This window comes from Onychomys torridus, chromosome 1 (assembly GCF_903995425.1).
Source record: "Onychomys torridus chromosome 1, mOncTor1.1, whole genome shotgun sequence".
In the NCBI taxonomy this organism is placed as follows: domain Eukaryota; kingdom Metazoa; phylum Chordata; class Mammalia; order Rodentia; family Cricetidae; genus Onychomys; species Onychomys torridus.
This window is the reverse complement of record NC_050443.1, coordinates 158075639-158101031: the sequence shown is the minus strand read 5'-3', so window position 1 is coordinate 158101031 and position 25393 is coordinate 158075639. Positions and strand designations below refer to the sequence as shown.

Genomic DNA, 25393 nt, shown 5'->3' with positions numbered 1-25393 from the left:
TAATCAATTAATTAATCTAAAAAAATAAAAAAGAAAAGAAAAATTTGAACTATTAAAATAAAACCAAACAAACATATTTTGCTAAAGCAAAAAGGGGAAACTAGGGGCTCATCAATCATTCCTCTCCACATTCTATTCTTTCCCTTGTTTTATGTTTTAAATTTTTTATCGGTGTATTCTGCTGGAGTATCTACTACAGATAAGCACTGGAGGGCTCCTGTTGCAAATCACCCTCTGGAGGGATGGAAGGATCTTTCTATTGACACTTAGAGGGGAACCAACCTGGTGTTTGTGTGGGCCCAGGGTTCTGCTTATGTCTTTCCTCAGGACAATGAAATTCCTCATGGTTTCTGAGCGCTGAGTACACCCTGTGGCTGCAGCTGAAACCCAACATGGCAGAGACCTATTGGACCTTTGTGAAAAAGTCTCCCCTCCCGATGCCAATGGGGATTGAAAGCACAATATGGCCAGCTGTGTCAAGCATTAACATAAGCCTAGGAACTGCAGCCATCTGGTTGGATTCTCCAGAGGGTAATGTATGGTAACTGCTTTTTCAAGTATGTTTGAGAACGTGTCACCCAGACACCTTGGAGATTAAGGATAACACTGAAGATCACTGACCTCCATTTAGTAACAGTACCATGCCAGCTAAGCGTTTTCATTCTCACAATCCTATTCAAGCTGGAGCAGTACCTACTTCTTAGGAGTGGCTCTGTGCAACATTTTTTGGTCTCCTGAAATTCATTTAGCCCCCATTGAAGATACCTTAAAATTTGTGAGTCTGAATGTAGCCATTATGAGACCATTAGTTCTGCTCCGTGTGAGCTGCCTATTTTTCCTTTATGGTTCTTAGTTGTTCTTTTGCAGAGCTGCCAGCTTAAGTCGTGCTGGAATCAAGAATAATGAGCCTTGGTGGTTTGTGTTCCTGGAGTTGTGTCCATGCCAATGGCTACCCACACCACACGCTCCAGAAGAGAATTTGACATTGCTGCTGCTGTTATTGCTGTTATAACAGTGATGACCACCACTACTACAATTTCTGGGATTGCCATTTCATAATTGGTTACTACAACTAGCACAGTGGAGACACTGGCAGCAAAAGTAGCTACCACAGTTAATTAATCTTTCATTCTATTGGGCATGACAAATTTAAATCAATAGTTATATACATTTTGATTGGCTTTGAAAGTTATAAATTTACAAACTCAAGTTCCATTTGCTCTTGGTATACCATCTTAAAAGGACTCCAATTTGCAGCAAGGCTTGTTAAGGAAGGGAATGGCTCAGTTGCCTTTAGCCTACTGGCTATGGGTGGGTTAAGACTTCTGTTGGTCTTAGCATTTACAAAAGCCAGAGATTCAAATATTATCTGTCTAGCTTCTGAATTTGGTATCATTCTACTTCATCTACTGCTGAAGACAACCTTTGTAAGAAATCAGTGAAGGTTTCTTTTGAGCCCTGTATAACTTTTGTAAATGACTCAATTTTCTTTCCTGTGCCTTCAATTCTATTGCATATATTCAAGGCCACTATTCAGCATAAAGCTAGGGTATGGTCATCACATAGTGATTGCCTTTCTACATTAGCATAATCTCCCTCTCCAATAAGTAAATCTTGGGAGATTTCAACACCACTAGCACTACTGTGTTGTTGCATGGTCTTAACATCATCTTTCTACCAGGTCCTCCATTGTAATTGGGAACCAGCCTCTAAGACTGCTGTAACAAAATCTCTCCAGTAATATGAATTATTTTTTTTTTCTAGTAAACAGTCTGCTTGAATATACTAAAGGTAATTGAAGTTGGGTATTATATTAGTATTTGAAATAAGTTTATTTTAAGTGATCACAAAAATATAAAAATTATAAATATTCATGGATACCATGTGGTATCATAATATAAGAAATCAATTTAGATGATGGACTGAGCAGGGCAGGGAGTCCCATATGCGGGCCCAGGGCTGCCTGCCTAGGGGTTTAATGGGTGGCTACATTGCCACCCAGGGCCATAATAATATCTTGGCCTGGGCTGCTGCTGGGGCCCAAGTCTGGCTTCATAGCCCTGATGCATCCCTTATCTCTGTTGATGTCCCTGGCTCCTATTACCACCAAAGACTGAGAGTATAGGGCTATACAGAGTTGGACAAATCACTCAGTGATCATAAAACTAGGGAGAACTAGTCCTACCCCTCACTGGCTGAAACACTTAGGAGAGAGGGTATACGTTTCACCTGGGCAGCACAGTAGAACTGACCCTGTTTGAAGGAGTATGGGAGAGCTGGTCCTGAGGATGTGAGAAAGGGACAGCAGTTTGTACCCCTCTCATTAGCCATGTGCTGGTGTGGGTGAGGGAAAGATGCTCTCCTCACCCCATTTCTCACCATCTGCAACAGATGGGACACCTGACCCAACCTGTCTTCAGCTACAGCATGTGGTAGAACAGGCCCTGTACCTCACCTGGCCATCAAGTAGAGCTGACCCTGTAGAGAGGAGCATGCATGAGCCAGCCATGATGGTGTGAGATGGGCATAGCTGGTATTATTCCATCATCTACATTGTGGTGGTGGGGCCAATGGAAAGATTTCTATCCCCCATCCCTCTGTATCTGAGGTGGGAAGGAGAACTGGCACTGAGATCAAAAGAGTGGGAGAGTTGGCTTGTCCCATCAACAGCTAGACTCTGCAACTTGGGAGAGCAGACCCTGCACCTTGCCTGAGCAGCACAGTAGAGCTGACCCTGTTGGCACAGGTGTAAGTAAGTCAGCCCAGATGCTGTGATTGTGGGAGAACTTTCCCCATTACTGCTTTGTGAGGTGGTGGCAAGGGGAAAGATCCCATCACCTACCGTTTGCCCCTCATCTCCTATGATGGAAGAGAGAGCTGACCCCTCTACCCCTTATCAGCTGCAGCACTCAGGAAATTGGACCTGCTTCTTGCCTGGGCAGCACAGTAGAGCTGACCCAACTGATGGGGGTGCAAGTGAGCTATCCCTGAGAATGTGAGCATAGGAGATCTGGCCTTGCCCCTCATCTATCATATACTGGTATGGGAGAGTGACTGCTGCACTTCATCTGGGTAGCACAGTAGAGCTGGCCTTGATGGGGTAGGTGTGGGAGAGTTTGAAAGTAGAACTGGCCCTATTCCTTGTTCTTTGTTGCTTTTTTTCCTTTTTAAATTTATTATATTTGTGTTTTAATTTTACACATCAGCCATGGGTTCCCCCGTCTTCCCCCCTCCCGCCCCCCCCCCCACCTTTCCCCCAGCCCCTCCCCTCCATTCCTATCTCCTCCAGGGCCAAGACTCCCCTGGGGATTCATTTAAACCTGGTGGATTAAGTACAGGCAGGTCCAGTCCCCTCCTTCCAGGCTGAGCAAAGTGTCCCTGTGTAAGCTCAAGGTTCCAAACAGCCAGCTCATGCACCAAGGACAGGTCCCGGTCCCACAGCCTGGGTGCCTCCCGAACAGTTCAAGCTATTCAATTGTCTCACTTATCCAGAGGGCCTGCTCCAGCTGGGAGCTTCACAGCCTTTGGTTCATAATTCATGTGCTTCCATTTGTTTGGCTATTTGTCCCTCTGTTTTTCCAATCTTGGTCTCAACAATTCACACTCTTACAGTCCCTGCATCCACTTCCATCACTTATTGGATGAGAGTTCCAGCACGACTGTTAGGGTGTTTGGCCATCTGATCACCAGACTAGGTCAGATCAGGCTTTCTCTTGACCATTGCCGGAAGTCTACAGAAGATGTATCACTGTGGATTTTGGGGGACCTCTCCAGCACTCTGCCTATTCCTGTTCTCATGTGGTCATCATTTATCATGGTCTGTTATTCCTCATTCTCCCTTTCTGTTCTTGATCCAGCTGGGATCTCCTGCTCCCCTAAGCTCTCTTTCCCTCGAACCTTGCCCTTCATTACTCCCACTCTTGTCCAGGTTGTTCATGTAGCTCTCATCCATTTCTCTGTCATTGGGTAATCCCTGGGTCTTTCCTAGGGTTCTGTATTCTAGGTTGCCTCCCTGGAGTTGTGTAGCAGTCTGATCATCTTTGTTTTACATCTAGTATCCTACTATGAGTGAGCACATACCATGTTTGTCCTTCTGAGTCTGGGTTAACTCACTCAGCACCTAAGTAGGGCTGGGCTGCCAACCCCAAGCAGCCACGTGGGCACTGTCCACAGGTTCACGCATATGCCAGCAGCACACGAATCCAGCCATAGCCAAATAAGGAGCTGTTTACCATAAAGAGTGTTTGCCATCGGGAAGGCAGAGTGTAGAAGCCAGCACCATCTTTAGGGTGCGGCTACACGCAGCTCTCTACAGATTACAGTTAAGAGAATACATGAATGGATCTCAGAAGAGATTTTGCACTTTGGACATTAAAATACTCAGGACTGGGATAGATATGTGGACTTTTTAAGTTGGATTAAATGCATTTTGCATTATGACAGTGTTACAAGCTTATGGGGGCCAAAGAGTGGAATGTGGTAGTTTGAATGTAAGTGACCTCCATAATCTCATAAGGAGTGGCACTTTTAGGAGTTGTGGCTTTATTGAAGTGTGTATGTCCTTGGTAGAGGAATAGTGTTATCATAGGGGCAGGCTTTGAGGTTCCTATCAAAGGATACCACCCAGTCTCTCAGTCAACTTCCTGTTGCCTGCAAGATATAGGACTCTCAGCTACTACTCCAGCACTATGTTTAACTGCACACAGGCATGCTCTCCACCATGATGATAACTGACTGAAACTCTAAAACTGTAAGCAAGCCACCCCAATTAAATATTCTCTTTATAAGAGTTGCCCTAACCATGGTTTTTTTCACAGAAATAGAAACCCTAATTAACACATATACAAAGCTATTTATCACATTGACAGAGATAAAATGGGCTAAAACTATGTAAAAAATTATATAGATTTCTGGGTTCTTCAGGCAATACTCTTTACATAGTTACGACAACCTAATTTTTGAACAATGACCTAAGCAAAATTGTGTTACATACCTACCACCAAGACCCTTGAAAAGGAAGGGGTTCATGTGGTAGTGCTATAAGATAAAGTAAGAAGATCTACTGAAAAAGAACTCTTGGAAGTTTCTGCTTGATTTCTCCTAGATTTTTTTTTGTCCACCACTTCTCTCTGAATCAGTTTTCATATATCACAATGCTGAACAAAATACCACCTCTGTATTTGAGTGGTAAAATGGGAATTATAATAGCAGAGTGGTCATGACATAATTATATTATGACCCAATCAAAGCTGTCCCTGCCCCAGAGTTTGGGACTTGTAACCCTGTACACATGCTAATTTATATGCAGAGAAGGCACTGCACTGATAAAACAGAAGGAACTTATGACTGTGTAAAGATCTGTATGCAGGTAAGTTTTACAGGTTATACTGTGTAATCAGAAATATCCTCATAAGAAAACAAATCAGTAGTAGATTTTGTGCTATACCAAACAAAACATTTTAATGGTACAGAATAAGTTAAGGATGTCCAAGGTCACAGGAAGTAAAATGTCAGGTAAGTGAGTTATCCTCTATATAGGTGTTTCTCAACCTGTGTGTCATGAACCTTTTAGAATAAGATGACCCTTTCACAGGGGTCACCTATCAGATATCTGCATGTCGGATACTTATATTATGATTCATAACAGTAGCTATGAAGTAGCAGCAAGAATAATTTTATGGAGGGGTCATAACAACTTGAAGAACTGTATCAAAGGGTCATAGCACTAAATAGGTTACAAACAACTGATTTAGACCCTCCAGATGGAACCTTTTGTCCACATGCTGGTTTTAATGTAGTGAGTTGGTACTGGAATTTTAAACTCAAGAACTTCAGAATAATAATCATTATTGCTTGATGTTGGTGGGCTTATATCACTTTATTACAGTAATTATGGGAGCTAATGTCAATGACATTTTCTTCCTAGGTTTATGAAATCAGTCAAGTAACAAACACACCCAACACCAGAATCACAAGGAGTGAAATTACAAGGTGAATCATTGAGGTAAGAGAAGATAAATTTTAATAGTACACTCGGGTGTCACTGACTTGACTCTGACTTTATTTCAATGGACAGCATATGCCTTTGCCCAAACTTGTCCTATGACATTTTTATTTTCCATTAAAAAATTTAAAGGTACACAGCTTGGGTTTAATTTGCAGTTTTTATTTTAAAACTTTTGTTCTCATTTTAGGTCATTTCTCATCACTTGGTTAACCTGAGGCTTTTCCTAGAGTACTGTTTTGTATAAATATAGAACATGGCAAGATGCATACTACATGAGCTCAACTCCATATAAATGCATGTGTATGTATGGTATGTACTAGGTATAAATTGTAACTATACCCATATATATGTACATCTATGCATTAATATCTTACAAGGAGTGGTATCAAGTTCCTTTTGGTCAAGTGGAGATTTCAGATTAAAATTCTATAAAATTGTGGTCATGAGTAAAAATAACTTCAATTGAGCCAGGCTTTCTACCACACAAACTCATTTTCCTACAAATAAACAAAAATAGAATATAATTAAATCCTGGGACAGCCACTGTGTTTGTAGCTATAACAAAGAGGCAGGTAGCTTCCTCTGAGAAATAAATTTTAAAAGGTCAGTGACTGATGTAAGATTGAAAGAAAGGAAGATATTGACAAGAATTTAATGATATCTAGGTGTACATCTGTATATTTTCCAGTGATCCAATAAGGCCAATGACTTTACAATCATAGCATCAAGTTGCCATCAAACTTAAGGTTAAAAAGCAATGTGTGGAAATCTAAAAAAAAATGGATGAGACTTTTCAAGAACTATGGTCTTGTTTGGGGGAAAAGGGTCATACATAGATTATAGGAATTCCATCCAGAGAATGGATGCATATTTTATTCTAGGTAATAATCATAAAGTGAATAGACCATACCAAGTGTTTGTGTTCAGAGTAACACCAACTCAGGGACAGGAATCATAACACTTAGTGAGGAATCCTTCCTACATCTAGTTCTTTCTATATTTCCGTTTACAGCATCATTTTCTTTCAGGTCCAAACTTGTAGTCATTATTAGTGATGCTCAGCTAAAGCGACTTTCTACCACTCACTCTTACTTTTTTGCATATAATATGATGAAGAAAGAAAAGCATTTTGGGACATAAATTTATTACTGCTTGCCTTATGAACAAAAAAATGACACTGGATCAAGTTGTGCAGGTATATAGATGGAATCCCAGAACTCAGGTGGTGAGATAGGAAAATGTTAGGTTACATTCAGCTGCACAGTGATGTTAGAGACAGCCTGGATTATGTAAATTCATATTTTTTTAAAATAGATAAGATAATGGAAAATTTGAAAACAGACAAGAATTATAATGATTTTATTTAAAACACACAGGGCTAAGTAATGCTGAAGGATCAAATTTCTAAGTATTACAGTAATAATATATTAATAAATCAGGATTAGAAAAGAATTAGCAATGCTGTAGTCAAGAAATCATTGTACAGCATAGAGAGTTGTAGTTGTGTTTTTGCAGTGAGCCTAAATATTGTGCCAAGTAGAAGACAGGCATTGATTGGATTTTGTGGGGATGAGGAATGGGAGATGGGAGGCCGGAGAGGCATGTCTGACAGAAGAAGTCAGCTGTGCCCTGGAGTTAGGGACTTTAGGGGGACAAACATTCAGACTGGGATGAAGCAGATCTGGAACTCAGGTGGCACAGAAACAAATCCATTGGCAACTGCAGTGGTATCAAGGTCTTTTGGGTCAACTGGAGATTTCAGGTTAAAGTTCTGTAAAATGGTAGTCAGGAATAAAAACAACTCCATTCGGGCCAAGCCTTCTCCCAAACAAATCCGTTTTCCTGCAAATAAAAAACAAACAAACAAAAACTGAGTAGCTCGAACTCAACATTGGTAAATTGTACCCTGGTATCCCAGGTGACAGTCAGATAGACTGACAGCTGTGGGACATGCATGGGACTGGACTAGACCCTCTACATAGCTGTGTATCTGGGTCTGTTTGTGGGGCCTCTGGCAATGTGATCTGGATCTCTCCCTAGGGCATGAGCTGGCTTTCTGGATTCCATTCCCTGTGGTCAGACACTTTGCTTACCCTTGAGGAATAGGGGAGGGGCTTGGTCATTCCTCAACTGAATGTACTAGGTCCTGCTGTCCCCTCATGGGAGAAATTACCCTTTTGGTGGAGGGGATGCTGAATTAACGGGTGGTGGAGGAATGGGATTAGGGATGAAAGGGGGACCTGTGGTTAGTATGTAAAATGAATAAAAATGGCTTTTAAATTCAAAAATACTGAGTATAATTAACTCCTTGTGTTTGACTGAGAAAAGCACCATGTTTACAACTATAATAGAAGAGAATTTGTCACTCTTTGATAGACTGAATGGATGCATGGATGGATGGATCAGTGAGTGGGTGGGTGGGTGAATGGATAGTTGAGTAGATAAATGGAGAGAAAAGGACACATTTTTCATCATTTCTAATAGTGGGAAACACAGTATTAAAGTTTTTTGATTCAAAGCTTTAGAGAGTGCAATAGTAATACTGAATACTATATTTCTCATCTATAAGGTGAAAACAAAGAAACATTCATTTAACTGCTCATGGAGTCGAATGGCCATATTGAGCCCTGGGATTTAATGGAGCACAAAAGTAGAGCTGGCATATGCCACAGAATAGAGAATGCGGCAGAAGAGGCAGAGTACCACTGCTTTGAAATCCAACATCAGAATAACTGGAGAGACTCCCATTGAAAGGGGAAAAGGAAAAGAGAAAGTCTCACAGCAGAAAGTCTCATAGCATTGGCAGAAGGCTCTCCATCCTATAGAAAGAGAAATAGCTTAAATGAGCAGATAAGCAGGATGCTTCCCAGCTGAGAAGATTGAACAAAAAAACCTTCACATATCAATCAGCAAATTCTCAGAGTACTAAGGCCAGCAGCCATCTTGAGACTGGTCCTAAATTATAGAAATTAAATTATTTGTGGTATTAGGAAACCTGGCATCATCATGGAGTCCACATGGGCAGTCCATAGCTATAACTACGTATGCAGTAGCCACCAGAGACAGTTTTTTAGAAAATAATCTTTGGTGTGTATTGACTATATATGTCCTTCATTGGCTTCTGTATTTAAATACATGATCTAGTTGATAATGTTATTTTTCAATATTGTGGGAACTTTAGTAGGTAGGGCATCACAATAGAACGTCAATCACTGAAGGTGGATCTTCCAGGTTTATAGTCTCCCCCAATTCCAACCTGCTGTTTGCTACATGTTCAGCCAAGATGTGAGGATGTGAGTGGTCTCAGCTGCCCTCTCCAGCCACCACAGAGTCACCTACTTCCATGTCTCATTCTCCATAATAGACTATACTCCCTCAAACTTTAGCCAAAATAAACCCTTAAGTTGCTCTTGTTAAGTGTTTGTTCACAAGAACAAGAAAAGTAACTTGTACAAAAACTGGTTCCAAGAAGTTTACTATCTTAAAGCTAGCTGCCTTCTTCGTAGAGGGCAAGTTGTTTTACTGTCTAAGAGGACTTAACTAGTAGCCCAGTGATATATCTAGACACACAGTCTAACTGGACTGTGGTCTAGCATAGTGAATTTGGAAACAATGAGTGAACACTCTAAAGTACCACTAATATGGCTCAGCAGATATAATGTTTCATCTCAGAGACAGTGCATGGGCATCAAGAATTTTGATCAGATTTATCATAAAAAAGAAACCAACATGTAATGTTCAAGGGATACCTACAGATTACCTTGTAACATCTATGTATATAGATATAAAATTACAACCTGCTGAGTCCATTAGTGTTTCATGTATGTGTATTTTCATATGATTTCAGAGCTGAAAAATTAGTATTATAAAACCAATTAGGAGGGTCATAATGGGGATGAAGTTTTCTCCCACTCTTAGTATTCTTTAGCTGTCTATTGTTCCTTATTTATGGAAAGAACCCCATGAGATTTGCCCCTTCCATGTTAGCATATCTATTGGTATTGTGGTTCTTTTCATGTCATTTCTAGGAGACATAATTTCAGAAGGGAGGGAGGTAACCAATATATTAGTCCGATGATCCACAGTCATGGCCAGAATATAAAATATCCCCAAGGGTGCAATAGTGGCACACAACTGCTGGTAACCAATGGCTGTTTAGTTGTTCTTAAAGTCCCCTCAACAGGGAGGAAATGCTGCCCAGTACTAGAAACCTTCCCCAACTTTCCTGGGCTAGTGAAGTCATAAATCTACATTTCTTTATACCTGCAGACAAGTGTAGCTCCCGTATTCATAAAAGAAATTTATATTAGCAACAAAGAGAGACCTTTACAGAAAAACAACAACGAATCAAAATGCAGAGAACTATTTATCATTGGGTGCCTAGTTCCAGTGGACACATCTATACCACACAACTGCTGCAGCTAAGGCTCAGGGGACATTGAGGAAGTGGGGGAGGGGAGAATTGTAAGATCTCAAAGACCAGGAAATCATTTGTGATTACCTGTTGAGAATGGAAAAAAGTAGTCACTTTTCTTAAACTTGCCATTCTCATCCAAAAAGTGACCAGGATCAAACTTCTCTGGGTTGGGGAATTCTTTGTCATCTTGTAACACAGACGTCAATGATGCTATGACAGTGGTACCCTGGAAACAAGAAGCATAGACAAGTCAAGTTATATACATGTTACAGAGGTAAGAGAAATGGCATGCCATAGTCAAAGCTTCTAGGAAATCATGTTGAAACAAGAGCAAAGGCATATCTAGAGAGGCAGCTCATGTAACAATCAGGGATGAGTTGGGATATAGAGGCAGTGATCTTGATTCAGTGTCCTCCAATAACTTTTGTAGTTCTAAGTAATGGGATAATCATTTGTCAACAGGCTTAACACTGGTGTCTATCACCACCTACTGCTCAACTTTACCACTGCTGCTATTGCATCAGGCATATGTGGAATGTGGCTTCAAATGTAAGCTTTTATGTATAATACCAGAGATATATCTCATAGGAATGTTGCATGTACATGTCTGATAAAATTAACAATGTCTCCTGTAATGAAATATTATTCATTTTTTTCCTGACACAAAGTTTTTTTGCCTTAATTTTAAAATGTGGATGAGATATTATGAATGACAGATTATTACATTTAGGATTACTTGAAAAAAATTAAAGGATGGCAAACTTGGAACTTTCCTGATTTTGTAAGAATTCCAGTCAGGGTCATGAGAATAAATATTGAAATTGGTCAGTATACTATCTAAGCAGGATATTCATAAGCTGTTAATGGGCCATTCCAGAGATTTTATTAGTTACAAAGTGAACAGAACCTCTACAATGGAGAGATTTGAATATCATCTTAAGACAGGAAGAAGTAGGCATAACCACTAATAGCATAGTTAACATATGCTAACCCTCCTTAAAATATGTGAGTTCTATAGGACATCCTTTGTACATTTTTCTTCCAAAGTTATATATGGAAGCAAACTTCAAGAGGACAATGATACACAAACCAACCCAGAAACTGAGTACATGAACTGAAATGTTTAGTGAGTCAATACATGTATCCCCTAAATGTGCCTATATATTTCTTAGCATCCTGATACAATCATAGATAGTCTTTTCAGAGAATGGCACTTTGAACTTTAAGTTTTATTTGAAAGTGTAAACACTCAAGGGTGGCTTTAAATGGAATGTAAATTTGGAAGACCTATAATTCCACAAACTAACACATGTTCTAAAAAATTACAGGAAATAGCATAAAGTCCATTCCAGATTTAAGGTGCTTGTATTTCTCTTATCTTGTGGGGACAGTAAATTGGGACCAATCACACTGTAAATTCTTAAGAATTCTAATACAGTCTGATTGGGAATATATGATATTTGCCTTTGTCTGTTTAATCTCCCTGAAGGTTTTTATAGTTTTCTCTTCAACATTGGTAGTCTGAATTTGCAAGAACCAATATCTTGTGCTTGTGATTTTATTTCACTTACTCATTTGAGATCAAGAGCATCAAGGTTCAGTGTAGACAAAGGAAAGTTACCTTGGGAATGAGATAGTTTCTGAATTTAATATCACAGGTCACTGTATGGGGCAGGCTGGTGGGAAGGAGGTCAATGTATCTCTGAATCTCATGCAACACAGCATCAGTGTAGGGCATGTGACTCCTGTCCTGCATGCAGGGGCTTCTGTGTCTACCAATCACACGGTCAATCTCTTCCTGGACTTTGGCTGGTTCAACACAGTAGACAAATGACAGAAAAGGAAGTGGCACATTAGTCACAAGTCAGGGCTACTTATAGCAAGATGAAGGTGACTGGCAGCATTATGAAAGCATAATATCAATATCTGCTAACGAAGTGATAGTTGTTATGATATAAATACTATTATCATATATACTAGATGTCAAAATACACAGCCCTTATATATCAATTAGCATACTTAAAAATCAACATTAACTATTACTTTCAAACAGAACAGCAAGTCAAGAAAATCAGCTCTTATAGAAGAAAACTATTGATGAAACATTTTTTGTACCAAAACAATGCAGTACATTGAAACATTAATTATAATGGTATTCTGTGCATATTTATATGTAGTTTCCAAAGGTATGTAAAACCCTCTTACTTCTCAATATGGCCACATTTCTAGTGAAATTTATGTTTATATTTATATGTAATGACTATTTCTTTCTTATCCATCACTGGAGAAATTAAATTCTTCTTCATGTGGAAATAATAGTTTCATACTCTCTAGATATATTAAATATAAATATTTCCCTCAGTCCATCCTCATAGGACATAGGTTTGGCTTTATACATTGCTCAAAATTTGTGACTACATTAAATCAGTGCCCTAGTAAGATAACAATGACTATTGTAATTGTTGATGCACTCTTGGACATAACTCTATTTCTCTTTATCAGTTTACATGTTTTCCTTCTACTGGAATTATTTTTGAAATATTCAGGTAGATGTTTCAAAGTCTTTCCAACACTTGTCCAATTATGGGGAAGTCTCAGATTATCAAACACTTACTTCCCTTTTTTCCTTGGTTCTCTCCTCACACCTTCATCATCCATTGGTGTATTCTGATGTTGATATTTTCTTGGTGTGATGATAAGCAGCCTCCCTGACTGTCTCATCCTTTCCCTTGAGTTCTCTGAATTCCTATAGGTCCTGGGTTCAATTCCCAACATTCAACTTTTAACCACCTACAAATTTCAATTCTAGGTATCTGATGCCCTCTTCTGATCTCTGTGGGCATCAGTCAAGCACATGATACAGACACATAAGTGCAGGCAAAACTTTCATATACATAGAATATTTTAAATTTAAGATAAAAATAGAATACTCCCCCAATAATCCATCCTATGTTAAATAACATATTATGGAAACTTATTTCTAAAGTAATGAATGAAATTCCTTTAGAAATTCTGCCCAAATAGGAGTGCCTTTTTAGTGGATCTAAGCTTTCAGAATAATTTCCAGGATTATGTCTCACTAAACTCTAGAATTGTTATTTCTTCTTCTGTAAGGAGAATTTCTATTCCAACAAAAGAATTGTCAAAATAAGGAAAAATATTCTCAAGAATATATCTTCTATTTAATTTGGCTTTTTCCAATTTAAATTAATTTGCATTTTAAAAAGTTTGTGTGGACAAAAATCACTTCTCATGAAATCCACCACTAGAACAATACTTTACTGATCTTTCTTCCTGCCTTCTATCTTCACTTCTTGAAGCATCCTCCTCTGTTATGGGCTAGTACATTTAACTTCAGTCCTCCTGATAAATGTAGCAGATTACAGGGGCACAGAATGTTAAATTATGAGGCTTCCCTGAGATAAACAAAAACAAGGACTCCTGTGGTATCTTCCTTTTCCTTTCTAAAACTCACTAGCTTCTCACCTGTGTCCTTACCTGTTACTTCTGGGTGCTTGAGCAGGAGCAGCAGAGAGAACCTCAGTGTTGTGCTGGTTGTCTCTGTCCCAGCAGCAAACAGGTCACCTGCTGAGAAGACCAAGTTTTCAGAAGTAAACGCAGTCTTTGGGTTGTGCTTTTCCTAGGAATGGTTTGACTGTGTTAGCCAGAAAATTATTTGTCTGTATAATTATTAGAGTGAATAAAATGACTTACATGGGAGGCGTTTAACTAGACAGATCCTGGAGAGTACAGCAGGAGAAGAAACTGTGTTCAAGAGACATGTTGACCCCCAAACCCATCTTCACTGCCCACACCCAGTTTTCTTGTCTGGAAAAAGATCTTTCATGAGACTCCTCAGGCAGTGAGCCATGCAGCATACCATCTTCCCAAAGAGACATAAACAAAAAGAACTGATGTCCATTTCCTTTCTAAAAATGTTTTACTAAAAACACACATAAAAAGGAGGCAAAAAGGTAGACAGCATGTTATGTGAGGGCTAGTCACAAAGATGAAGGTCTCATTTGTAAAAGTGGTAAAGAAAGATGGAAGGCCCCTCACTTTCATGAGGGATGTATACTGCTTGAATGAGGATAGTAAATCCAGGACTCAGCTAGCATTAGGGTACAGTTCAATGAAGCAGAACGGAGAACTAACAAAACAAAATAACAAACACCTTTTTATGGTGAGTGCTAACAATATCCAACGAAAATAAGTGGTTTCAATAAATAGAGCCATGACAGAAGCATTTATTTCCATAGGTGCCTGACAGACATCCATCTTATTTCCATGTCCATGTCAATCCACTTGAAGTTACACTCAGTTAAGGCTCCTTTCATCCTTGGCATGAATCATTCCATTCTCACACCACAACCTACACCTCATAATTCATCTGAAATTCTCTCACCATCCACAGCTAATATTTTAAGATTTAGTTCAATCTATAGATACTATAGGAAGTCTGGCTAGCTTGAGCTGCTTTTCTAAGTTTCCATATATTGTCTGCAAAGACAACATTCATCTTTATATCATATCATGACATATTTTCTGAGAGTTTTGGAAATATCTCCATTTCATGAGCCCATTGTATTATATGACACTTCTACTAGATTTTTTTCTAATAAACTAGGGTTAATAGATTCAAACTACTTAACTTTATATTTTCTGGGATGTTTACTGCAAATTCATGTACATATTAATTAGACAAAGTGCTTGTCAAACATTATAGGTCTGAACCATTTAAATATGCCTGTAAAATGGAGACTACTTATGTAGCAATAGATACTCAAGCAATCAAATAACTGAATTGAGTTTTATTAACATTTTACCTGCTCCATTTTGATCAGGAAACAATCAATAAAGTCCTGAGGATTGTTAATATCCAGTGATTTTTGGTGGTCTATTACTTTTGCCAAAAAATAATGTTTTGCAAAAGTGAAATTTTTCAGTAATTTTCTGTGACTTCCTGGTAGATAATCAATCATAGCAGGAAAATTATTACAAATCTACAAAAGAAAAGAATAAATGTTTAAAACACAGGATGTATATATGTGTTCCTTAGAATGGACCTTGGCCAAAAAATAAATAACAAAAATAAATAGTATGTCATCCATCTTGATAAGTGATTTTATAGTATATTTAGAAATTCTCTTTGCTTGTAGAATTGTCAACACAAGAACATAATGAACCAGCTCAAATATAATAACCACTGCTTAAATTCTCATACAATCATTATTTCATATATGAATATTATATCAGCTCATTCATTTTTTACACAACCTCTTCAATACAACCTTGAATACAAAATGGTTTGAATTGACATGATCTACATTGTGTAGACAGATACAGAGAAGGGACTTGGGGTATCCTGATTGGATCACACTTTATACTTAGTTTCTGTCAGCCACTCTCAGACACAGAAATAAGAATTTTAGCAGTGAGATTCTTAAGAATTCTTGAAGTACAACTGTGATCCTGGGCAGACCAGCTGGTGATTTTTTTTTCAGGTTCATTATATTAGACAAATTGTCTAGCTTGGCTCAGCACAGGGAAAAATATAACAGGATCCAGACACCAATCAAACATTTTGTCACTCCTATGACAGATATATTGCTACTTAGGATGTCAACTGTTTATTAAATATAACTGCCATACTCCAGGAAACCTTGGCAGATTCAATGATTCCAAACATAGTCCCTAATTGAAGAAAATAGTTTCATTGCAAAATACTATTCTCCTAAGTGTTTTGAAGGCAAGATCTCTAAAGTACTGAATGGAGCATAAGCCTTTGCTAACAGATTTCAAAAATTAAACAGATGTCCACTGAGTTATGAAGATATTTCTGAGCATTGACCTGATGATTTTTAGAAAAAGTGATTTGAGGTTTAATGGAAAGTCAATGAACAAAGTTCTAATAATCCACAGTTTACCCTTTATTTTTTAAAGTTTTTTTGGAACTTTGGGGAACCCATATTTCTAAGTGTTTTGGGGGGAGTGGGTGTTGGTTTTGTTTGTTTTGTTTTGAAGAAATAAATTTGAGCTCACCTGCATCCAAGGGGAACTTAGAATCTCTACATTTTCATTTAAAATATTCATGAAGGTAAGAAATTCCTGATCTTTGTAATCAAAACGATTCTGGAAAACAATGGAGCAGATGACATTGCATGGAGCACAGCCCAGGATAAAGGTGGGATCACAGGGTGAGCCTGAAGAGTTGGGAAAAATTGTAAAATGCCACTGAAATTTGTGTGTGTAAAACACTGTATTTCTTAACAAGTAAAAGAACTTACGACAATTTAAGCAAGACTTACCCACAAATGGCCTGATAGACATAACAATATGAATTACATCTGTGCATCATTTTTATGTTTAATATGATTTCAGTGATCTGGTCATCTGTCCAATTTATGAAATTGAGTATACTCAGTTTTCATCTCATACCTTTATTGATTGGCCTGTCACTCCAAGGACTTGCTGTTTAGGAAGGGGGGAATGGGAATTTTTAAATCTTCAGCAATTTGAAACTTCTGGGGGGATTCAAGTCTGTTTGTGAAGTCTCTAAACAATATGATACAAAGATGCATGGGGATGGAAGGCAGGTGAATCTGGAAAGAGGTGACAGTATAAATATAACCAAAATACACTGTACAAAGTTCTCAGAGAACAAATAAAAATGAAGGAGAAACAAATCTTTCCCCAAAAAGAGGAAAGGGAAATAAAAATAGGAACTTAGGAAACATATATAGGAGTTGAAAGGTTCATGTCTTTAGCCAGTAGAGTATAATAAACAGAGAGACTGTGTTAAGTTCATGCATTCTGAAAACTAACATGAAAAGGAAACACATCTATGTTATGTGAAATAAAAATTGTATAAATAAACATTAATTATAAAATAGATTTCTTAGGGTAAAATTAAGATGAGAACCTTTGTTTGAAATATGCCCCCAAAAGAAGGCAAATAAAAGAGGGAATTGATAAAGATTTTAGTTCTCAATTCTATGTCTAACCTCCCTCTGATTTTCTGATTTAAAAGGAAGAAATTTTGTGTGGTGATTAATGTTGATTATCAACTTCACAGCATCATCAGAGATAGAGGCTTGTATATATGTCAGGGAGATGGGAAGATGCATCCTAATTGAGGAAGGTACCATTCCCTAGACTTGGCTGCTAGACCGCTTACATGGAAGGAAGCTGGGCAAGCTGGAGCATTCTTATCCTCCAGCCTTCACTGAGCTGACAGCGTGACCAGGACACCCCCCTGTTTCAGGCTCCCCTTCTGTGACATCTCATCACAATAGATTAAAATCAGAAATGAGAATCCCAGATAATCTCTTCTTTCCTTCAGTGGCTTTTGTCAGGTATTTTATTACAGCAACAGGTGAAGTAACTAACATGCTGTCCATCATCTCCTAAATTCCTTACATTTTACCATTTCTCTATTCTTTGAGGAGGTCTCTGTAATCATATTACTAAAATCAAATAATGACACTTCATATAGAAAGTGCATACAAAACTAAAATCCATAGACCCTAAAATAAAAATAACTTGAAAAAAATCAAAAGTACTTTGGATAAAGACTAGGACATTGACAATAAGAACTTGTGTTAGTTGTCTGAATGTCACATACTTTTAAACACCATAGCTTTCATGGAAATGCTATATCAATACATTTTTTTTAAGACAAGGTTTCTCTGTGTAGCTTTGCACCTTTCCTGGAACTCACTTGGTAGCCCAGGCTGGCCTCAAACTTACAGAGATCTGCCTGCCTCCACCTCCCGAGTGCTAGGATTAAAGGCGTGCACCACCACTGCCCAGCCAATACATATTTTCATTACATCAAAGGAGGAAGAAGTGTATTATGTTCATGGGTATGGGCAAGTGGCTAGAAGTATATGTGAGACAGGGCATATGTGTGTAACTCAGAGAAGAAATCTGGCTTTTTGCCTTTTCTTTCACTTAATTTGAAAGATGGCATTTAAACAAGGTCATGTTTCATTGTGAGAAGTATTTCAAGTTTTTGTAAACTTGAGAGTGAAAAAAGATAACTATTGTCATAAATGTATTACCCCACATACAACAAACAGAGGGAGATGAGATAAATAAATGAAGATGGAGCCAATAGTGAAGGCTAGTTGTATGCATCACTGAAAACTTAACATTAATTTTCAGAATCAAGTAATAACATTTTTTTTTCAAAAATATAAATCAATATACTAAAAGATTAGAAATAATTTATTCTGTCTTGTATAAATTAGGCTATGATTTTAGAAGAGAATGGACTGATAAATCTTTACTAAGATATGGCAAATCTGTTTTGTTTACACTGCAACATCCACTAGAACTTGATGCATGGACTTGAGATATGTCAGTTGCATAACATAGTCCAATTAAAGACAATTATACCATCTAGTTACTCTTCTATACAAGTGTGATACAGTGATTGCCATCATATACACAGACCAAATATTTGCTAGTGAACTTAAGATTTATGCTGAGGAAAATTGTTGTCCCTTAAATCATCAGAAAAATGAACTCAAAACCAAAATTCGTATAGTCATTTTTTTGCAAACAAAACAGTTGAAAAAGATATAGATTAAATGATGGCTTAAATGCTCTGCAACAGAGAATCCCACCATAAAACAAAAGTCATAGATATAAAAACTCTCCTACTTTTTTTTTTAACTACAAATCACACTTTCAATATGAAGACTTAACCAGAACACAGAATGAAAGCTCTGGCCACACTCAAAACTTCTCAAGGACCTAATAACAAGACAGAAGTCTATGATGAGTAACACTCACCATTGGTTTTCCTCAATTCCTCCACAAGACAGCGAGCTTCCTCTTGAACACGGTCCTCAATGCTCCTCTTTCCCATTCCAAAGTTCCGCAGAGTCATGAGTGAGAAACGCCTCATCTCTTTCCAGATCCTTCCATTGCTGAAAACAATGCCTAAAAGGAAGAGCAGAAATGAGTAGGGAGATATCAAGTAAGGAAGATGGGCTAATGGGTAGTTGCCACATAGAAAGCCGAGATGGGTCTGAACAAGTTTTCAAGATTACATTTCATCCTCAAATTCCCTATGACCACATCCCAACATATATACATAGACAAATAGGTACATAGACATGTAGATGCATGGACATGTAGGCACAAGGACACTTACCATGGCCTTTAGCAATCTTATCAGCCACTGGAAAGCTTCCTCTTCCAGCAAAGTTTTCCCCATGATCAATCAGAGCTTCTTTCACAGCTTCATACCCATGCAACACCACAGCAGGCTTTCTGCCCAAGTACAGAGTGAACACAGGACCATAGACTTTTGAAAACTAAAAAATAAAAAAAAGTAATTAAATTGGAGCAAAAAGATGTCAGTGTTTGAGAGGCCATGCCTACCATAAGACTAGGTAGGCTACCCATGGACCTTCTCCACTCTTTCTATTACTTCAGAACCAAGTCAACTTTGCACCTAGTACTGAAGCAGAACACCAGCTGCAGCTCCTCCCCTCCTCTCCCCACACACCCCCATCCACACCTCTTGTGGACCACACAGTCTATCCAACCCTGTCTTTCCCTCTCTACCTCTTGGCTGTATCCAATACCCCAACTAAACCACAGACCATATCTACCAGCAGACCAGGTACAATGGTCATGGGCCTACCCGATTCTCTCTGTTACCCAGGACCAATACTCAGAGTCATGCCTATAACTGCAACAGACCAATTTTTCTTGGCCTCCTCTTCCCCTAGCCTCCAACATCAGCAATTGTTCCAATGAGTACAGCAGATGAGCAGGCCAGGAAAAGCACCAACACACTCTGAAAATCTGGAGTAGAAACAGAAACCAAGGAACAAAACACCCACCCACCCAAGATAAACCTAGAAATTAGCACCTACACCTATAATCACCTCAAACCCTCATGCCTAGACTCCAGTGTAAGAACACAATAAATAACAGCCAGGACAATGTCTTCATTGAAGCCCAGCTGTTCTACCACAGCAGACCATGATTATTCCAGCATAGATAGAGCACAAGAAAAAAAAAAAAAAACTTAAACAAATATGTGAAGATAGTAGCAGTGTTTAGAGGAAATGAATAAATTCCTTAAAGAAATTCAGGAAAACAAAAGCAATCAATTGGAGTAAATAAATAAGTCCCTCAAAGAAAGCCAGGAAACACAAACAAACAATTGGAGAGGATAAACTAATTCTTTAAAGAAAGCCAAGAAAAAACAAACACGTTTAAGTAAACAAAGAAAAAAAAAACTGTTCAAGAAATGAAAATGGAAATAGAGCAATAAAGAAAACACAAATGAGGGAATTCTAAAAATGAGAAGTCTAGGTAAATGAACAGGAAATACAGAGGCAAGCTTCACCAATAGAATACAAGAGATGAAAAAGAATCTCAGGCATTTAAATTTTGACAAAGAAGCCAAAAATGTACAATGGAAAAAAGAAAGCATCTTCAACAAATGGTGCTGGCATAACTGGATGTCAATGTGTAGAAGGCTGAAAATAGATCCATATCTGTCACCGTGCACAAAAATTAAATCCAAGTGGATCAAAGACCTCAACATAAACCCAGCTACACTGAACCTGATAGTAGAGAAAGTAGGAAGTACTCTTGAACGCATTGACACCAGAGATCACTTTCTAAATATAACACCAATAGCACAGACACTGAGAGAAACAATGAATCAATGGGACCTGCTGAAACTGAGAAGCTTTTGTAGAGCAAAGGACATGGTCAACAAGACAAAGCAACAGCCTACAGAATAGGAAAAGGTCTTCACCAAGCCCACATCTGACAGAGGGCTGATATCCAGAATATATAAAGAACTCAAGAAATTAGACATCAAAAGGCCCAACATTCCAATTAAGAAATGGGCTATAACAATTCCTATAAACAAGGAATTCTCAACAGAGGAAGCTCAAATGACTGAAAGACATTTAAGGAATTGCTCAGCATCCCCAATTATCTGGGAAATGCAAATCAAAATGACTCTGAGATACCACCTTATACCTGTCAGAATGGTTAAGATCAAAAACACAGAAGACAGCTTATGCTGGAGAGGATATGGAGCAAGGGAAACTCTCCTCCACTGCTGGTGGGAATGCAAGCTTGTACAGCCACTTTGGAAAACAATATGGTGCTTCCTTAGAAAATTGGGAATCCATCTCAATCCAAAACCCAGCTGTAGCACTCTTAGGCATATACCCAAGGAATGCTCAATCATACCCCAAGGGCATTTACTCAACTATGTTCATATCAGCATTGTTTGTAATAGCCAGAACCTGGAAACAACCTAGTTGCCCTTCAACTGAAGAATGGATAAAGAAAATATGGTACATACACACAATGGAGTACTACTCAGCAGAGAAAAACAATGACATCATGAGGTTTGCAGGCAAATGGATGGATATAGAAAAAATCATCCTGAGTGAGTTAACCCAGACTCAGAAGGACAAACATGGTACGTACTCGCTCATAGTAGGATACTAGATGTAAAACAAAGATGACTAGACTGCCACACAACTCCAGGGATGCTTCCTAGAAAACAGGACCCTAGAAAAGACACAGGGATCACCCAATGACTGCAAAATGGATGAGATCTACATGAACAACCTGGACTACAGTGGGAGTAATGAAGGGCAAGCTTTGGGGGAAAGAAAGCTTAAGGGAGCAGGAGATCCCAAGTGGATCAAGAGCAGAATGGGAGAATCATAACAGACGATGATAAATGATGACCACATGAGAACAGGAATAGGCAGAGTGCTGGAGAGGTTCCCAGAAACCCACAATGATATATCCTCTGTAGACTGCTGGCAATGGTCAAGAGAAAGCCTGATCTGACCTAGTCTGGTGATCAGATGGCCAAAACACCCTAAAGGTCGTGGTGAAACTCTCATACAATAAATGATGGAAGTGGATGCAGAGATCCTTGGCCAGGCCCCAGGTGGAGCTCCAGGAGTCCAATTTTTGAGAAAGAGGGGGGACTGTAAGAGTCTGAATTGTTGAGCCCAAGATTGGAAAAGCAGAGGGACAAATAGCCAAACAAATGGAAGCACATGAATTTTGAACCAAAGGCTGTGGAGCCCCCAGCTGGAGCAGGCCCTCTGAATAAGTGAGACAATTGAATAGCTTGAACTGTTTGGGAAGCACCCAGGCAGTGGGACCCAGACCTGTCCTTGGTGCATGAGCTGGCTGTTTGGAACCTTGGGCTTACACAGGGACACTTTGCTCAGCCTGGAAGGAGGGGACTGGACCTGCCTGTACTGAATCCACCAGGTTTAAATGAATCCCCAGGGGAGTCTTGGCCCTGGAGGAGATGGGAATGGAGGGGAGGGGGGGGGGGATCGTGGTGGCAGGGGCTGTATGGAGGAGGACAGGGGAACCCATGGCTGATGTGCAAAATTAATACACAAATACAATAAATAAAAAACTGTGAAAAAAAACGGGGAAAAAATTGAGACATTTCATACTACAAACTTAACAGCACACCTGAAAGCTCTAGAACAAATAGAAGCAACCATGCCCAAAGGAATAGATGGCAGGAAGTAATCAACCTGAAGGCTGAAATCAATAAAATTGAAACACAGAGAACCATGCATAGAATCAATTGAACAAAGAGTTTGTTCTTTGGGAAAACCAATAAGGTATACAAACCCTTAACAAAACTAACTAAAGGAGAGAGAGTGAACATCTAAATTGATAAAATCAGAAATGAAAAGAGAACATAACAACAGACACCAAGAAAATTCAAAGAATCTTTAGGTCATACTTTAAATACATGTACTCCACCAAATTGGAAAATGTAAAAGAAATGGATAATTTTCTCAATAGATACCACTTACCAAAGTTAAATCAAAGTCAGGTCAACAATTTGAATAGACCTCTAATGAAATAGAAGCAGTCATCAAAAGTGTCTCAACCAAAATAAAGTACAAGGCCAGACAGATTTAGTGCAGAATTTCTATTAGACTTTCAAAGAAGAGTTAACACCAATATTCCTCAATTTATTCCACAAAATAGAAACAGAAGGCATATTGCCAAATTTGTTTTATGAAACCACAGTTACCCTGATGCCTAAAATACATGAACACTCAACAAAGAAAGAGAATTACAGACTAGTTTCCCTTACAAACATAAATGTTTTAATACTCAATAAAATTTTGGCAAACAGAATCCAAGAACAATCAAAAAGATCATTCACCATGATCAAGTAGGCTTCATCCCAGAGATGCAGGATGATTAACATACAAAAATCTGTCAATGTAATCTCTACCATATAAACAAACTGAAAGGAAAAAAATAGATCGAGGATAGAGACAGGACAGAAGAGAAGATGCCAGCCTGCCACCGAAGGATGCCAGCAGATAAGTATAACTGGAAGTTTTCTCTCTGGTCCTATCTGGCCCTGCATTCTTGCAGCTGCTTATAAAATCATCGCTCAGAGGCTTAATATTATTTACAAACTGTATGGCCTATGGAAGGCCTCTTGATATATAGTTCTTATATCTTAAATCAACCCATTTCTATTAATTATGCTTTGTCACATATTCCATGGCTTTACTGATCTGCTGGCATGTTGTTCCTTTAGTGGCAGGCTAGCACCTCTCACAGACTCCACCTTTCTTTTACTGAATCTCTCTTTGGATTTCCAACCTGCCTCTAAGCTGCCTTGCCATAGGCCCAAGGCAGTTTATTTATTAACAATGGAAACAGCATATATTCACAGCATACAGAAAGACATCCCATAGTACTTCACCTTTTCTGTTTAATCACAAAGAAAGGTTTTAACTTTAACATAGTAAAATTTTATATAACAAAACAGTTATCAAGCAAGAATTAGTTACAATATCTAGTCTATTAGTATTGGGCAAAATAAAAAATACTAATCTATCATCTATCCTATTTTGTGAGTCTAAAATTTCATATTCAATTTATCTTTTAGCATAATCAAGGAAAATTATAATTATAACTATCTAGACTTCAACTACATTAAGGACCCTAGAAGGATATAATATTACAAAAGTAAACAGAATGTGCTTTGTAAGCAACTTCCAAAATTTTAGAAATGACAGAGACATCTAGCTGCTTGAATAGTCACCCAAAGTTCCTCTGCAACATTGGGGCACCCATCTTCAGCCTATAGGCATAAAGTCTCTGGCAGTCTTTCTTGTGAAGCAGGAAATTTGAAGAATTGTCTCAATTATTGGCAAAGTTCATCAGTTGCTTTCCTCTGCGTCATGCAGAAGATCTGGTGGTATCTTCTGTGAAGCAGAAGATGAAGGACCATATCGCCTTGTTCTGGAAAAGTTCAGTGGTCAATCTCCTGTGGGTCCTCTATATCCACTTTATACAACATACTATCAAGCAGTCCAGACAAGAGTAGTTTCCTACCCAAATAGCTAACTTTTGCCACAAAGAAAGCAAACTCCATATGGAGATTCTTCTTTGATGCCCATCTTTTTTTTTTTTCTGAAATTGATTGGGTAGATTAATGCTGCCAGAAGCAGACATGTCTCAATGTCTAGAAAAGCCCGTTTTAAAACATTTTAAATGCTATATTCTATAGGACTTTGAAGTGTTTGGAAATTACCTACCTAATTAAAATATACCTTTATATGCCTAAAAACTTTAACTAACCTGAATATAAGCTTGATTATCATAGATGACTAATTATTAATCTGTATTCCTTAATTATCCATTACAATTTTAAATTAGTTGCATAAACATAACACCATAAACAAGAGTGGAAGTATATACAGTATAACAAAATTAACTTTGAATTTGTATCAATAAAATAAAACCCATAGCAATGTAAGACATTTTAAACAAATCATTGCTCTTTAAAAGTAGATTCATTTATCTACTCTTTCACCTTATCATATTCATATCTCCTTTTCTTCTTTAGAAAAGATTGCATTTATAATCAACCTGCTTTAAATAAAACATAAGACATTTATAAA

The 25393-nt window shown here is 38.3% G+C and overlaps 2 protein-coding genes across 7 annotated transcripts in view; one reads left to right on the top strand and one right to left on the bottom strand.

The window, feature by feature from the left end:
• Window positions 1–25393, top strand: part of LOC118570177 (cytochrome P450 2C26-like) — a 129052-nt gene that overhangs the window by 22687 nt on the left and 80972 nt on the right. The window lies entirely within an intron of this gene.
• LOC118570125 (cytochrome P450 2C27-like) overlaps window positions 7668–25393 on the bottom strand; it is a 154729-nt gene continuing 137003 nt past the window's right edge. For 3 of the 5 annotated variants that reach the window (XM_036168513.1, XM_036168510.1, XM_036168511.1), the window contains exons 2-9: window positions 19588–19750; window positions 19224–19373; window positions 16467–16627; window positions 15251–15427; window positions 13923–14064; window positions 12046–12233; window positions 10509–10650; window positions 7668–7849 (exon numbers count right to left, since the gene is read on the bottom strand). In XM_036168513.1, the coding sequence (XP_036024406.1) occupies window positions 7668–7849; window positions 10509–10650; window positions 12046–12233; window positions 13923–14064; window positions 15251–15427; window positions 16467–16627; window positions 19224–19373; window positions 19588–19750 (1305 nt within the window). The remainder of the gene's footprint in view (window positions 7850–10508; window positions 10651–12045; window positions 12234–13922; window positions 14065–15250; window positions 15428–16466; window positions 16628–19223; window positions 19374–19587; window positions 19751–25393) is intronic. The other 2 variants (XM_036168512.1, XM_036168514.1) reach the window with 2 other exon arrangements.